This window comes from Miniopterus schreibersii (genome assembly GCF_964146895.1).
Source record: "Miniopterus schreibersii genome assembly, chromosome: 1".
Lineage (NCBI taxonomy): Eukaryota > Metazoa > Chordata > Mammalia > Chiroptera > Miniopteridae > Miniopterus > Miniopterus schreibersii.
This window is the reverse complement of record NC_138101.1, coordinates 160,552,584-160,570,174: the sequence shown is the minus strand read 5'-3', so window position 1 is coordinate 160,570,174 and position 17,591 is coordinate 160,552,584. Positions and strand designations below refer to the sequence as shown.

The 17,591-nt window shown below is 40.6% G+C and overlaps 1 protein-coding gene across 1 annotated transcript in view; it reads right to left on the bottom strand.

Moving 5' to 3' along the window:
- The window catches only part of SNX1 (sorting nexin 1), a 38,102-nt gene that overhangs the window by 15,771 nt on the left and 4,740 nt on the right, over positions 1–17,591 (bottom strand). Inside the window, exons 2-3 of the mRNA XM_081139600.1 lie at positions 5,270–5,378; positions 410–537 (exon numbers count right to left, since the gene is read on the bottom strand). Of these exons, the coding sequence (XP_080995726.1) occupies positions 410–537; positions 5,270–5,378 (237 nt within the window). The remainder of the gene's footprint in view (positions 1–409; positions 538–5,269; positions 5,379–17,591) is intronic.

The following is a 17,591-nucleotide window of genomic DNA, read 5'->3' as shown; positions in this document are numbered from 1 at the left end:
TCACAATTTTAAGTTGGGAGTCTGCTCAAAGGTCTTTGTTACATCTTTTATCTTAAAACCTTATTTTGATTATAATGAAAAATTGCTAGATTTTAGAAAACTTGCCTCTGTCAGGCTAAGGAGGGAAAGAAGAGACTATACTCTTGAATATGGGAGCTTCAGACCTAAATATCATTAGTGACCATTAGAAGCCTCTGTGTTATTTTCTGGGTAATGGATACTCTGCCCAAGAAAGAAATCCTTTATTGGATTCTGGCTGTCAATTAACCATCAATGTCTTCCTCAAAAGTCACAAATATTTACTCAAGGTTCATCTTCAACTCAACTTCAGACTGGCAACACAGTCCTAAAAATCCAAAAAAAAAAAAAAAAAAAAAAAGCCCCGCTAAGACCAGTAGCAGATTCTTACCTCCTCGTAGCTTTGCTGGGGCCTGGAACTACTTGTGGCTTCCTGTGGAGGAAGAGATATGAGTGTTTTCGCTGGCATCTTCTTCTGATTATTCTGTGTGCTGTCCAGTGATAGCTCCACTGTGGCATCTAAAAATAGTTAATATTTTATAACGAAGGTAAATAATGGATCTTTCATGGCTAAACTTCAGTTTTATAGGCTGTGATAAGAACAGTAGCAACCACTCTCAATACTCAGAGTTCTCAGACTAAGAGACTAAGAATCAATACATTTTTACATGGATAAAAGGGAAGGATGGTAAGGGAAATATTCTTCTAGCACAAGTTTAGTAAAGCAACACCTCTCATTTCTAAATAGAACTACTTGGCTACATTCTCTTACATAGAATTTAGGCAAGAACCAGCTCTCAAGCAAAAAGACTACACAGCCAAAATAAGGGTGCCAATTTATTTTACTCTTAAGAGTATTCCTTTAAAACCTTATATGAATCCTATTCTTTTAAAAAAAAAAAGTTTTTATTGATTTTTTTAGAGAGGAAGGGAAGAGAAACATACATGTGAGATGGGCTGCCTCCTGCACACCCGTTCTGGGGATCAAGTCCAAAACCTGGGGATGTGCCCTGATCAGGAATCAAACTGACGACCTTTTGGTGCATGGGATGACCCGAGACACACTGGCCAGGGCCCATTTATTCTTGTTATAATTGTCATAAAAGAAGAATAAGTTTGGTCATCTACTTTATAAGCCAATATGATAGAAAAGGCAGGTATGCTGACAGTAAAAAATGACATGAGCCCGGCAGGTTTGACTCAGTGGTTAGAGCATTGGCCTGAGAACTGAAGGATCCCGGGTTTGATTCCGGCCAAGTGCACATACTTTGGTTGCAGGCTTGATCCCTGCCCTCGTCAGAGTGCGTGCGCTCTCTCTCTCTCTCCCTCCCCGCCCCCAAAAAGCAATGGAAAAAATATCCTCAGGTGAGGATTAAAAAAAAAAAAAGACATCAACGGAAGAGTAAGAAAAACTATAAACTAGAAAAAATGGACCCAAGATACAAACACAGTAACATCTCAGAAGAGGCACTGTTTGCCATACCTGATGATGGCACTGGTTTTGGCACAATGTAAGAACCGTTCACAATTATAGTTCTAGATCATCTCGGCAAAGATTAAGTTATGTTCAGTGTGCACCGTCCAGGGAGGATAAAAGGACATGTGTAATACACCTAAGTCTCTCCAATCAAAACAGTGCTTAGGAGCTGCCTTTGTCTATGTGGGAGAAATTTCAGGTGAGCAGAACTGAGTCTCTAAGTGACATAGAGAGGTTTTTTTTTGTTTTTCAAATGTTTTTTATTTATTTCAGAGAGGAAGGGAGAGGGAGAGAGAGAAAGAAACATCAATGATGAGAGTCATCGATTGGCTGCCTCCTGCAAACCCCCTACTGGGGATTGAGCCCACAACCCAAGTATGTGCCCTGAGTGGGAATTGAACTGTAATTTCCTGGTTCATAGGTTGATGCTCAACCACTGAGTCACGTTGGCTAGGCAGAGGGGATACTTTCTTAGGCATTAAATTTTTTTAAGGAAATTTAAAAAAATAAAATAAAAAGCACTTTTATCTCAGAGCAATGGAGCTAGAAGTTCAAAATCTAAACAGCTCAGATTTTTTTCTTTTCAATAAAAAAACACCATAAATATCCATTTGGGTTTGGCTTGATCACCAGGTATTCAATTTTAGCCCTTAGGGAATTCAAGGAAAGTGGTTTCTTTTTCTGTCCTAGTCTTTCATTTGGAGCTAAAATGAAACCAGAGATGGGGGTCTATAAGGCGTAACCAAATCCTAGATCAATGTTCTAATCATTAAATGTGAATCATGTCTACAAAAAAGCCTATCACATTGTTGGAATCCAGTCCCTATCAGGAAAAAAAGAGTGGTAATATAATCTGATGCTGGTGTGGGAGCACAAAACAAAAAGTATACATAGGAATTTAGGATTCTTTAAAACAAGCAACCAGCAAAAGTATGTTTAAGATACTCACATCATCCAGTCCTCACATAAATAAGTTAACAAATGTGTTTGGAAATTAAACAGGAGGTGCTTCTTGTTTAAAACTCTTGGCTTACTGAAGTACTACTAAAAGCCTTTTGAAGGCATTTCTATTGAAATTCATGTGACAAAGAAGTCAAAACTTATACTAAAAATGCTCCCCCCTCCTCTTACTGGTTTTTGTGTGTTTTTTTTAAAATTTATCCTTATTGATTTCAGAGAGAGGAAGGGAGAGGGAGAGAGACTTGAAACATCAATGATGAGAGAGTCGTCACTGATTGTCTGCCTCCTGCATTCCCCCAAATGGGGATCGAGCCAGCAACCTGGGCATGTGCCCCAACCGGGAATCGGACTGGGAATGAAACCCCAATCTCCTGGATCCTAGGTCCACACTCAACTGCTGAGCCACGCCCGGCCACGTGTCCCCCTTCCCCCCAGATAAGAGTGATGAAAAAGCCTTTGGGCTCCATCACAGAGACTCTGATCATCACTAAACTAATCATGTGGAAAATATAATCAGAACATCTAAATTTCCAGTCAATATCTAAAACATCTGAGAAATTACTCAAGTCCTAAACTAAATGTCTCATTGTAAGCATTCCTTTTTGTAGGTATTTTATGGTCCTTTTTTAGTAGTGAGGCAGTAGGGGAATGAAGTAAATCAGAATCCTCATTAGTAATAAATATGTCCCTAATAAAGATCTTCTATATGTTCATGTACATAAACCACAACCATGGGGGCTGTCAGCTACACTAAGATTTCAGGTCTTCTTATAAGGAAAGATTATATAAATGTGAAGGTCCCAAAGATAGAAAAACCTTCTTCTCAACCTGCCATATATTTAAAAATAATTATTTTGCATTTCTCCTCCAGAATCTTTATCCCAAAAAATCACTATCAGAATGAATAAATAGGGTGCACTTTAAGTTTCAGAGATGAAAGGAACTGGAAAATCTTCTAAATCTTTATAGACCTTCTAACTTCCCTTTCATGTCTTTTAAATTTCCTAGCTGAATTCTAATGTGAGTCTTCCCAGAATCTTTCCCTCCACACACTCATTTCCCCCCTTCCCCTCCCTTCTCTTCTTTAAGGATCCCATTCCCATGGCAGCTTCAACCTCTATGAAGAGGTTTTTCCACTTCTTCCCTCTCACCCCAGGCAGAGTACCACAGTTCAAATCACCTCCTGGGCATTTCCCTTTGCATTTCAGATTTAAAATATCTAAAGCCCAAACTCACTTTCCTCTCAAAGCCAGTTTCTTCTTTATAATCTAGTTCTCAAACAGTACCATTTTCTTCTCAATCCTCGGATTTGAAACCTAACTCTTGCCTTCAATCCTGATTTTTGGACACCCATTATGTTCAGTCACTAACACGAGAATTTGTTGATTTCTCTTATGAAAAGTTTCACCTGATTTTCACTTTGTCCTTTCATTCTCTCTTTTTTTTAAATATGTTTTTATTGATTTCAGAGAGAGAAAGGGAGTGGGAGAGATAGAAACATCAATGATGAGGAATCATCGATCAGCTGCCTCCTGGACACCACTTAATGGGGATCAAGCCTGCAACCCAGGCATGAGCCCTGACCGGGGACTGAACTGTGACCTCCAGGGTCATGGGTCGATGCTCAACCACTCAGCCACACACTGCCAGCAATATACAAATGACATAGTATAGAGTTGTACACCTGAAACCTGTAATTTTATTAACCGATGTCACTCCTATAAATTCAATTAAAAACTTTTTAAAAATAAAATAAAATTTGGAGAACGTTAAACCAAAATAAAGAAATATATTCAATCTTCCTAAACTACCTTTCCAGCCCTATCTTCCATGGCTTCTCTAAGAACCCTGCTTTGGCCACCGGGTTTACTGACTGTCCCTCAAATGCACCTTATGCTTCCTCCCAACCGTTTGCCCCCTTTCTTCTTTCTTCCTACATAAATTCTGCCTCTTCCAGAGAATCTTCCAAGGCCACTCTAGACCAGAATTTCTAAATGTGGACACTACGAACATTTTAGGCTGGATAATTCTTTGTTGTGAGGGTCTTTCCTGTGTATTGTAGGGTGCTGAGCAGCATTCATGGCCTCTACACACCAGATACTGGTAGAACTCTCAGGTGTGACTACCAAAAATGTGTCCTACCATTGCCAAATGCCTTAGGGGGGAAAGGGAACTCACTCTCTGTTGAGAATAGGGCAGTCCCTCTCAACAAAAAAATTATTGGGCCCAAAATGTTAATAGCATCAAGATTAAGAAACCCCCATTCTATACTAGTGTTTTTCAAACTACAGATTGTAGCTCATTTGGTGAATTGTGAAATCAATTCAATGGGTTGCAAATGGCATTAAAAAAGAAACAATAAAAAATTTCAGATTGTACTGAAAGTAGTAAAGGCAAGTAATTTAATAAAACTTGTTTCATTTTTATACAAGTATGTATATATTTTGGATGATGACACAAAATGTATTTCTTACTATGAGTCTTGGTCATAAAAGTCTGCTTTAGTCTGATCTCAAACCTCTCTGAGCTCCCATGACTTAGTATTTGTATCACTGCTCTGGTCACATTTATATTACTGTTTAATAGTTTGTCCTAAGTAACTATATATTTATATCTTACCCCCTAAACGTACAAGAATCTTGATGGCAAGGACTGTGTTTTATATGTTTGGAATCTGCCACAACCCTAGAGTTATGCTTCCAATATGTAGGTATGTATTTTGCAGGGTGTGTGTGTGTGTGTGTGTGTGTGTGTGTGTGTGTTTAACTCAGTAATTTAGAAGATGCCTAGTGTAAGTGTTGAGTCCATACTTGCCTGCAAAGAGATCCTGTGGCTCTTGGTCTTGTTCTTCATGGATTCCATTTTCTTTGAAGCCACTGTTGCTAGGAAAGGAAGTAATTCTCTTTGGAGACTGGGGCTTACTCTAAAAACAAAGAGATACAGTGAATAAGACAGGACTATTAAAAATAAACCTTTTTTTTTTTTTTTTTTTGAGCAAAATATTTATTCTGGCACTGGCTGGATAGCTCAGTTGGTTAGAGCATTGTCCTGATATGTCAAGGTTGCGGGTTTGATCCCTGATCAGGGCACATGCAAGAATCAAACAATGAGTGCATAAAGAAGTAGAAAAACAAATCGATGTTTTTCTCTCTATATATAAAATCAATCATTCAATAAATAAATTTTAAAAAAGAAAAATGCAGCCTGCAGACAGGTCCTGTGCTTTCGAGTCTATGGATCATTGGTTCTTTTTCTTTAAATTAAGTTTATTGAGGTGACAGTGATTAATAATATTATATAGGTTTCAAGCATACAACTCTATGAAAGTGACTTTTAATGCATCCTTCAGTTCCTCCTACAGGTGTTTAGGAGAAGACAGCGGCACTAGTCAGTCAGTTCAATAAACAGCAAATCAGTATTAGTTGTGTAAGTGTTGCCCAAGTAATCACAGAGCTAAAATAAACTCACACTTTTCATTTCCAAACACCATAACCTTGCTGAAATACCCTACCCCAAAGCACATGATACTGATGCCCGTATGTGTACACAGAGATAATTCTCAAAAGAACCTGTCCAAATGAATTTCTCCTTCTCAGGTGATGACCTTTATTCTTTCAAATACTGACGGGGCACATTCTAGTGACCAGGACACCACACTGAAGTCCAGAATTTAAGCTCCGATCCTGGCTTACTTTGTGGCCTTGGCTAAACTGTTCATTGAATCCCAGTTGTGTGGATATTACTGATACCTCTAAGGGGCAAAAGAAGGTTTAGCACTTTACATCCAATGATGTTTGTAAACATAATTTATCTTTTCATCTTTAACTTACACAGACACAGTTTTCAACCATATCCATGTCAGACTAGCAGAATAAAAACCATTCATGCTTAGCTTAGTGGGTACATAGTGAAAATACAGTCAGTCCATGGCCTTTATCAAAAGCTCAGTGATTAGTCACAAACAAGGGTGGGGAGAGACCCAGACCAGTTACCAGAACGAACAAAGCTGGATTGTGCAGGCCATGAACAGAAAGCTGGGAATCTGGCTTCAAAAGCCCATAGTGTGGTTTTGCAGGGTTTTGAAGTCAGACCCCAAGGCCAAATCAGTTAAAGACCTGACTTACGGAATCTTTTATGAAACATTTCCTTAGCAAATTGGGGGGATTTTTGTTCCTCAGAAACAGGCTTTTTCTGACCCAAAGGAATAAAGTGAAATGAAAGATCTATTGATACTCTGAATGTGCCATGCAAGCAGCTCCACCCTAATATTGGGACCACCCTTGGAGAAAGAAACTGTTTCCAATATTTAGTTTTATATCAGCAAACAATGCTTTTACTGGAATTTTTCCTATGCTAATAAAATTTAGTGAGCACTTAGTTTTATATGCTTAAATGTTACACCAATTGTCAGACTTCCAGCTGCTTCTACAATTTTAAAAAGCAGAGCCACAGACAACAAATAATAGGGCAAAAACAAAATCCACATTTCCCTTTTGCCTCACACATTGCCAACCACTTTCCTACATGTACATTTCCTATAAATACAGGGTATCCCCCCCAAAAGTATACACACACACTGAATAATTATAAAGACAGTGTTTATTAAAATACATTTCATTTTCAAAATTGAGCTATCAGCTGTTAAAGTGTATATACATTTTTTTGGGACACTCTGCATTCTTGTGCTCTTGTAAAGTCCAGGGATTTTTTTAAAAATTGGGATGACACTGGTTAATAAAATATAGATTTCAGGGGTACAAATCTATAATACATCATCTGTATATTGTATTGTGTGTTTACCACCCCAAGTCAAGTTTCCTTCCATCACCATTTATCACCCCTTTACCCTCTCCTACCTCCCCTTCTCTGGTAAATCCCTTACCCTTTTTCACCTAGTCCCCCTATCTGCTCTTCTCCCATCTGATTTCTTTTTAATTCACTTCCCACTGATACCAGCCATCTGTAGATGGAAATCTAGGAGAGATTAAAACCCAAGATACATTAAGGATCTATACATTTACCAGTAGCTCACTAGAGAGACTGAAACAACAGAAAGGCACAGGTTAGAATTTAGCCATTTTAAAAAGCACCTAGAAGAACCCATTCCTGTGATATGGAGATGAATAAAGCCAGCTTTCTATTTATGATTTACCATCTAAACTTGAAAGTTTAAAGACAAAGAACATTTTCTGGAGCAATTCCAGAATAGCAGTGTATCTATCTCTGTTCTAATCAGAAGAGACAGAACCAGAGGGTGGAATATATGAGACAACTAGAGCACAATTACCTTTCTCCCTTCACCAGACCATTTTTGAACTCAAGCTATAGCTGCTTGATTAGAACTGTGATGAAAACAAAGACTTGTGCTCCCTTAGTAGCTAGGTAACAACTACCCGTGAGAACAGAAAACTGCTCCTCAGATATCCTCTGGGACTCTATCCCCAAAACCACTCAGGGTTGAGTTTTAAGAAAACTGAAGATAGTTCGAAAGATTACTATCTTTACTACCCTAATCTTTCCTCTGTAATTCTTCTATGTACTAATCTTCTATGTATATAAAACTTTGTATTCTGTTTTCACCTCTACCATCTGAGCATTTTTCATGTCATTAAGAATTGTACAAAAATCCCCATTCTTAGTGACTTGACTCTCTATCATAGGGGTAATACCACAACATAGTCATTTCCCTCATGATGGACAATTCAACAGTTTCCAGGTTTTTTATCATTACAAATAATGATGTGATGTTAGTCTCTACTATATATACTATATATATCCTACGTATATATATATACACACACACACACACTATATATACACACATACATACATCCATACATATATATCCACATCTGATAATTTCCTTGGGATAGACTCTTAAGTAGAATTATTGGACATAAAAATTTCAAAAGCTCTGCTAAGTCACATCCCCCTCTCTCACCCCAGCAATGTACAAAAGTACTGCACCTATAGTAACATTAAGCATGTCTCTTTTAAAAAATCTTTGGCCCTAGCCAGCTGCTCAGTGGTTAGAGCGTTGGCCTGCAGACTGAAGGGTCCCAGTTTGATGCCAGCCAAGTGCACGTACCTCAGTTACAGGCTCGATTCCCAGCCCCGGTCAGGGCATGTGCGGGAGGCAGCCAGTCGATGTGTCTCTCACATTGATGTTTCTCTCTGTCTCTCTCTGTCTCTCTCTCCCTCTCTCTCCCTCCCTCCCCCCCCCCCCCTCTGAAAAGCAATGGAAAAAATATCCTTGGGTGAGGATAAAAAAATAAAAAAAAAACACCCCTGTGACTTGTCTTGATGTCCTTTGCCCATTTTTCTATGCAAAGTTAACTTTTCTTAGGTGTATACTTTTCTTACAAAAGTATATTAACCCTCTCTCTGGCATACTGTACAGTACCCCTCCCAAACTTTTTATCTGTTCACATTTATTTTTTACCTTGTGGATGTAAGAAATGTCCAAACCTGTAAAAAATTTTTGTAAGAGTTTATTTGAGCCGAAACTAATGACATATATGGGGGAGCAAGATCTCAAATGTCCCTGAGAATAACAGTTTGCAATTTCTTTTCATAAATTTAGAGTTAAGGAGGGGAGGGATGGAAAGGAAGATTACATGCAGGTGGGAGAAAGCAAAGCGGAGATTGGATTACAGATTAGTTAAAATTATGTACTCTCCTGAGGGTGGTCAAGACTCTGAGGGGTATTCTGTCATTTCAAAGGTGAGTTAACCTAGATACAAAGAACAACAGGCAGCGTTAGCTTAAAAACCTCTCACTAAAGAAGTTAAAGACCTGGGACATGCCTACCAATTATTACCTGCCCAGTCAGAAATTTATGATTTATTACAGCACCCCTTTTTTGTATACAACCTTACCAAATTTAATTTCAGTTGGTTGATTTGGATTGGCATTAGACAAACTAAGCTTAGTTCTTTAGGATTGTTAAAAAACAAAATTCAACCCAGTAAATGTAAAGATCTAATTGACTTTTTTTTTTTTAATTTATCTTTATTGTTGAAAGTATTACAGGTGTCCCATTTCCCCCCCCCCAATTGACCCCCTCCACTTCGCTCCCACCCCCTCCCCAGGCCTTCACCCCATTATTGACTGTGTCCATGGGTTATGCATACATGCATATAACTTCTTTGGTTAATCTCTTCCCACCCTCCACCCCCTTCCCTCTTTCCTCTGAAATATGATTTCCTGTTGCATGGGTCAATGACTCTGGATCTACTTAGTACATCAGATTCTTTTGTTCATTAGCTTCTTCTTAAAGGAGACCCTTCAACTTTTCCTATAGTGCTGGTGTGGTGGTGATGAACTCCTTTAGCTTTTCTTATCTGTGAAGCTCTTTATCTGAACTTCAGTTCTAAATGATAGCTTTGCTGGGTAGAGCAATCTTGGTTGTAGTTCCATATTTTTCATCACTTTGAATATTTCTTGCCACTCCCTTCTGGCCTGCAGGGTTTCTGTTGAGAAATCAGCTGACAGTCGTATGGGTGCTCCCTTGTAGATAACTAACTGCTTTTCCTTGATGCTTTTAAGATTCTCTCGCCTGGCCGGGCATGGCTCAGCAGCTGAGCATCCACCTAGGATCCAGGAGATTGGGGTTCGATTCCCAGTCAGGGCACATGCCTGGGTTGCGGGCTAGGCGGCCGATCAATGACTCTCTCATCATTGATATTTCTATCTCTCTCTCTCCCCCTCCTTTCCTCTTTCTGAAATCAATAAAGATATGTTTTTAAAAATAAAATAAGATTCTCTCTTTGTCTTTAACCTTTGGCATTTAAATTATGATGTATCTTGCTGTGGACCTCTTTGGGTTCCTCTTCTTTGGGACCCTCTGTGCTTCCTGGACTTGTAAATTGATTTCTTTCCCTAGGTAGGGGAAGTTTTCTGTAATTATTTTTTCAAATAGGTTTTCAATTTCTTGGTCTCTTTCTTCCCCTTCTGGCACCCCAATAATATGAATGTTGGGCCTCTTCAAGTTGTCCCAGAGGCTCCTTATACTATCTTCATATTTCTGGATTCTTTTTTCTTTTTGCTCTTCTGGTTGGGTGCTTTTTGTTTCCTCATGTTCCAAATTGCTGATTTGATTCTCAGTGTCCTCTACTGTTGACTCCCTGTAAATTATTCTTCATTTCAGTTCATGTAGCCTTCATTTCAAATTGGTACTTTATGTTATCGATTTTCTGTTATTTCCCTAATAGTATGCTTAAACATCCTTATAAACAAAATTCTGAACTCAGTGTCTGTTAGTTTGCTTGGATCTATTTCATTTAGTTCCTCTTCTAGAGATTTCTTCTGTTCTTTCCTTTGTGACATGTTTCTTTGCTTCCACATTTTGGCTGCTTCCAGGTGTTTGTTTCTATGTATTAGGTAGAGCTGCTATGTCTCCTGGAATCTGTAGAGTGGCTTTGTGTAGTAGGTGTCCTGTAGGGTCCAGTGGCTCAGCTTCCCCAGTCACCTGAGCTGGGCCTTCTAGGTGCTTCCCTGTGTGGGCTGTGTGCACTGTCCTGTTGTAGTTGAGCCTTGCTTGCTGTTGGCGTCACTGAGAGGAACTGAAACCCTGGCCAATTGGCTGTGAGAACCAGCTGCAACTACAGCCAGAGAGCTGCTGTGCTGGAGGGACCCCTATGGAGCAGGATTTACTTCAGTGGGGCTTTGGCGTTCACCAAGTGCGCCTCTGAAGTATGTCACTCGTGGATGTGGTAGGGTTGTAATCCAGCGTGGCCGCGTCTGACCACCAGGTGCACTGTCCCTCAGGCCTCCTGGGAGGTGCAAAGCCAGCCTGTGCCAGTGCCTTGCCCAGGGCCACCCAGTATGAGCTACACAGCAAACTGTAGGTGGCTGCTACTTGTGCTGAGCTTGGAGGTGTCCAGGAGAGGCCAAGCTATGAGCCAATGCAGGCTGCCACTAGTGCCAGGCCTGGGGCCACTTATCAAGCCATATGGGGCACACTGAGGCCAGCTACTGCTTGTTTGAGAGATTTTAGGAAAGTCCTAAGCATGGGGCTCGAGAGGCCACTTGCATAGAAAAGCCACTGAAAATGGCCTGGATGAGCTTGCAGGAAGGGAGGTGTGGGACGTCTGGGAATCTCGGGGTGGGGCCAAAGGTGAGAGTCAGGGGCTGGCGATTCAAATATGGCGCCTGCCTGCCGGCTGTGTGGGTAGAGAACTCACCAAAGAAGCCATGGCCTCTGCCAGCTCTTCTGCCTGGGAGGAAGCTGCCCCTCCACCTCTCGCCTGAATCTCAGGCAGGTTAGTTCCTCCCCAAGTGTCCCAGGTTCCTTTCAAGCTGCTGCCCAGCGCTGGGGATCAGAGGGAGCGCGTCTGAGTGAGTCCGTGTGCGGGCCCTTTAAGAGGAGCTGCTGGGGCTCCTGCAGCCTCTGCGACCCTCAGCCACAGTCCCTGCTGGTTTCACAGCCCGAAGTTGTGGGACTTCTTTTCCTGGCCCTGTAGCCTTGGGCTGGGGGCCTGCTGTGGGGCTGGGACCCCTCACTCCTGCAGGAAACCCCCACTGCCGAGATGTCCCTCCCAGGTTTAAACGGCAGCACCAGGTGTGGGCCTGCAGACGAGTCTCCACGATTCAGCCCCGATCCGCCCGCGTCTCCGCCCCTCCTACCGCTCTCTGTGCTTCTTCAGTTCCCTGGTTGTAGGGCTTCTGTTCAGCCAGATTTCAGGAGGTTCTGAGTGATGGTGGTTCTGTATTTAGTTGTAATTTTGATGTGGTGGTGGGAGGTGGCAGGTATAGCTGTTACCTACTCCACCACCTTGATATGTCTCTGACTTTACTGAATGATTCATGAATCATCCCATCTAATAAACAGAAGTGTTCCCAGGAGTTGTGAAAAATGGAAGGGTTTTAATGGCAGGAAGTGAAACAAGGAAGTCATTAGTGAAAAAAAAGAAAGTATAAGTCATCAACTTTTTTCTTTTAATTGAATTTATTGGGGTGACACTGGTTAACAAAATTATACAGGTTTCAGGTGCACAAACCTACAACACATCATTCGTACAATGTATTGTGCGTTCACCACCCCAAGTCAAGTCTCCCATTCATCACCATTTATCCCCTGCACCCTCCTCCCACTTCCCTCCGCCCTCACCCCTGCAATCACCACACTGCTGTCCATGTCCATGAAGTTTTTTTTTTTTTATTTTTTGCTCAATCCCTCCACACATACACCCCCACCTCCCACAGCTGTCAGCCTGCTATCTAGGAGTCTAACAAGAAAAATAGTGACAGACTCATAGGTCATCAACTTTTTGAAACAACGGAACCCAACAGAGGTTTTATCATGCAGATTAACCTATTAGTGCTAAGAAAATTTCAGACTGACTGTTCAAAGGTCATATTTCTGAGGAACCCTTGGGCACTGTTGGTGGGAATGCATATTGGTGCAGCCACTCTGGAAAACAGTATGGAGGCTCCTAAAAAAATTTATTTATTAATTAAAATATATCTTTATTGATTTCAAAGAGAGGAAAGGAGAGGGGGAGAGAGAGAAACATCAATGATGAGAGAGTCATTGATTGGCTGCCTCCTGCATGCCCCTGACTGGGGATCGAGCCCACAACCCAGGCATGTGCCCTGACCGGGAATCGAACCCCGACTGCCTGGATCCTAGGTTTATGCTCAACCGCTGAGCCACGCTCGGCCAGCCTCAAAAAATTTAAAATGGAGCTGCCTTATGACCTAGCCATTCTCGTTTTGGGTATGTATCCGAAGAAACCCAAAACACTAATTCAAAAGAATACGTACACCCGTATGTTCATTGCGGCATTATTTAAAATAGCCAAGATATGGAAGCAACCCAAGTGCCCATCAATAGAGAAGTGGATAAAAAAGTTGTGGTACAGCCCTAGCAGATTTGGCTCAGTAGTTAGAGCATCAGCCTGCAGACCAAAGTGTCTTGGGTTTGATTCCCAGTCAAGGGCATGTATCTCGGTTGCAGGTTCCATACCAGGCCCTGGTCAGGGTGCGTGCAGGAGGCAACCAATCAAAGTGTCTCTCTCACATCGATGTTTCTCTCTTTTTCTCCCTCTCTTTCCCCTGCTCCTTCCTCTTTTCCACTCCCTCTAAAAATCAATGGAAAAAAATATCCCCGGTGAGGATTAAAAAAAAAAAAAGTGGTGGTACATATAGACAATAGAATATAAAAAAGAATGAATTCTTACCATTGTGACAGCATGGGATGAACCTAGAGGGTATTATGCTAAGTGAAATAAGTCACACAAAGAAAGACAAATACCACATGATCTCACTTATATGTGGAATCTAATGAACAAAATAAACAAATGAAACAGACTCACTGACAGAGAAGAGACTGATGGTTGCCAAAAGGGAGGGGGTTTGAGGGACTGGGTAAAAAAGGTGAAGGGGTTATTGTAAAATTGTATGTAAAATTGGCAGTTACAAAATAGTCATGGAGATGTAAAGCAAAGCATAGAGAATATAGTCAATAATACTATAATAACTATTTATAGTGGTGGGTACTTGAAATTTCAAGGGAATCGAATCACTTTGTAAAGTATATGACTGTCTAACAGCTATGCTATACACCTGAAACTAACACAAAATATTAAATATAAAATGTAATTGAAAAATAAAATTAATTAAAAAAAATAAATGTCACATTTCTGGGAGAGGTTGAATTTGAAATTAAGTCTTGGTTTGCTGTCAGGGCAAATGACTCCATTTGGGGCCTGTTATTTCTTTTTTAACAGGCTGAAAAGTATCAAACACACAGTTGGCTTAAGACAGCCCTATCCATTTTTCTAGTGCATCTAGGTTAACACACCTTTGAAATAAGCGTAAACACCCTCAAGAGAGCACATAATCTTGAAAACTATCCTGTAACACAACCCCTGCCTTGCTTTCTCCTACCTTCAGGTAATCTTCCTTATACTCCCTCCTTAATTTCAAATGTATAAAAGCTGCAAAACTTATTCTCTGGATCATTTGAGATCTTACTTCTGGGCAACTGTTTGGCTCACATAAATTCTTATAAAAATTCTCTACAGGTTTGAACAATTCTTATGTTGAACTTGTCAAAATAAATACCCACCTAGGCATTATAACAACACATTTCATATGCTATGCCTATTGAAAGGCTATTGAAAGGCTAATTTTAATCAGTATTATTAAGGTATAATTTATATTATAAAGCTAATTTTGAAGCAACAGTTACAATTTTAGGAAGGACTCATTTTGGGGAAAGGAGAAGGCACACTGATTACATTGAATGGCAAAATCAATACTAAATATATAAGCCTTACTTTATAATCCATATTTTAAAATCCTCTTAGTAAGTCACAAAATATACATGTATTTGAAGGGGGCTAAATTTCAATTAACAGATAAAATTATATTGTAATGACAATAAAATTATATTCTAATGAAAATAGTATGCTTGTGATGTACTTAAAGCCATCGCCCAGTCTTGCCTATCTCCCTTTGCCCTCCCAACTTTTTTTTTTTTTTTTTAATAAAGGAAGCATTCTTTCTGTTAGTGATAGGATCCTAGGCTAGGATATCCAATACTTGCTGACTCCCTTTGACTGTTAATTCTAGCAGGTGGTTCTGCTGATAAGCTGTTTAAAAGTTCAAGTTCTTCTGTGTTTATAAGAGCACATGGTCAGCCTAGTCCTAACTCTCAGAAAGGCGCTGGAAAGATCTGCCAGCAAGAAAGCACTTGAGGCCTAGGCTACTAAGGCAATTTTCTTAGCACGGGGAAGGGCAGACCTGGACTTGCTGTCTCTCAGGGATGCCATAGCCATTCAGTACTGAAAAGTCATGTGATTCTAGGTAACTTCCCTTTAGGTTAACCAGTTACGATTCTTTTGTTGCTCAACTGCTCTTTGCTCCATATAGAACCTTGCATTATGTTCAAGGGACCTCAAAAGGGTAGTACTGTTAAAACTCAACTGCATAGGTAGGTCGAATCCAAATTAAAAGCTAAGGTAATACCGCTTCTGGAGAACTAGAGTACTCATTTTCTGATAATCAGTATAATTTAGTAAGGCAAGATGGTGCTATGAAATTGTGTGATCATACTAATGTAACAAGGCAACGACAATTAAGAAGTCAACCCCAGAAGCTATACCCAGATGACAACAGGGTAGTCAGGAAGACTTTTTTTTTTAAAAAAACAGATCTTTATTGATTTCAGAGAGAAGAAGGGAGAGGGAGGAGAGAGATCGAAACATCAATGATTAGAGAGTCATCATTGATCGGCTGTGTCCTGCATACCCACGACTGGGGATCAAGCCCGCAACCTGGGCATGTGCCCTGACCGGGAATCGAACCCCAATCTCCTGGATCCTAGGTCAATGCTCAACTGCTGAGCCACACCAGGCCGGGCAGGAAGACTTTTAATATATATATATTTATATTGATTTCAGAGAGAGGAAGGGAGAGGGAGAGAAAGAAATATCAATGATGAGAGAGAGCCATTGATCAGCTGCCTCCTGCTCGCTCTCTACTGGGGCTCAAACCTGCAACCCAGACATGCGCCCTGAGCAGGAATCGAACCATGACCTCCTGGTTCATAGGTTGACACTCAACCACTGAGCTACGCCAGCCAGGCAGGAAGTCTTTTAAAAATTACCCTGGAAGATCTTGGCATGAAATACTGCTCCTCTGCCATTTTTACTTCTAGGGAAAAATGAGAGAAGTGGGACAATGTATTAAGTTTCTATTGCTGCTGCAACAAATTATCACAAATTTAACAGCTTAAAAAATGCAAATTCAGCCCGGCTGGGCGTGGATCAGCGGTTGAGCATCGAACTATAATCCAGGAGATCTCGGTTCGATTCCCGGTCAGGGCACATGCCCTGGTTGCGGGCTCAATCCCCAGTAGGGGGCGTGCAGGAGGCAGCAGATCAATGACTCTCATCATTGATGTCTCTCTCTCTCTCTCCCTCTCCCTACCTCTCTCGGAAATCAATAAAGATATATTTTTTAAAAAATGCAAATTCATTTCTTATAGTTCTGTAGATGTCAATATAGGTCTCACTGGGCTAAAATCAAGGTCTCATCAAGACTGTGTTCCTTTCTGGAGGTTCTAAGGGAGAATCCTTTTCCTTGTTGGTTGTAGCTACTAGAAGCTGCCCACATTCCTTGGTTCATGGCTCACTTCCTCTATCTTCAGACATTAATGTTGCATCTCTGTGTGCCTCCCCTCTCCCACCAAAGGTAGTCATCTTCTGTAGTCACTAACGGACGGATGCTTCCATTTTCAAAGGATCCAGCAATCCCACTTCTGGGTATATATTCAAAAGAATTGAAAAGCAGGGTCTTGATATTTGCACTTTCACAGCAGCACTATTCACAAGAGCCAAGAGGTAGAAGCAATCCAAATGCCCATTTAAGATGAATTGATATACAAAATGTGGTATATATACATATATGAGGGAAATTCTGATACATGCTACAGCATGAATTAACCTTGAGGACATTATGCTAAGTGAAATAATCCAGTCACAAAAAGACAAATACTGCATGAGTCCACTTATATGAGGTAATCTAAAGTAGTCAAATTCATAGAAACAGAAGGTAAAATGGCAGTCACCAGAGGGTGGAGAGAGAGGGGAAAGGGGAAGTTGTTTAATGAGTATAGTTTCAGAAATGCAAGATAAAAAAGTTCTGGAGATATGTTTCACAAATATGTGAATATACTTAACACTACTGAACTGTACAATTAAAAATGACTATGATGGTAAATTTTGTATGTTTTTCACCACAATTTTTTTAAAAAGCTGATCTGTTGCCCCCCCCAGGATACCTGTTATATTGATCACAGATGTAGGGCTAGATTCTAAAAATACCATGTCCTTTCCTGTCTAAATGTTAAACACCAGCCAGAATATATAAATAATTTTTAAAAAATATATATATCTTTACTGACTTCAGAGAGAGGAAGGGAGAGGGAGAGAAAGAGAGAGTAACATCAATGATGAGAGTCATTGATTGGCTGCCTCCTGCACCCCCCTCCCCCACTGGGGATCGAGCCTGAAACCCCAGCATGTGCCCTGACCGGGAATCGAACCTTGATCTCCTGGATCCTAGGTCAATGCTCAACTGCCAAACCATGCTGGCCGGGCTGTAAGTAATTCCTGATTAATCAAAG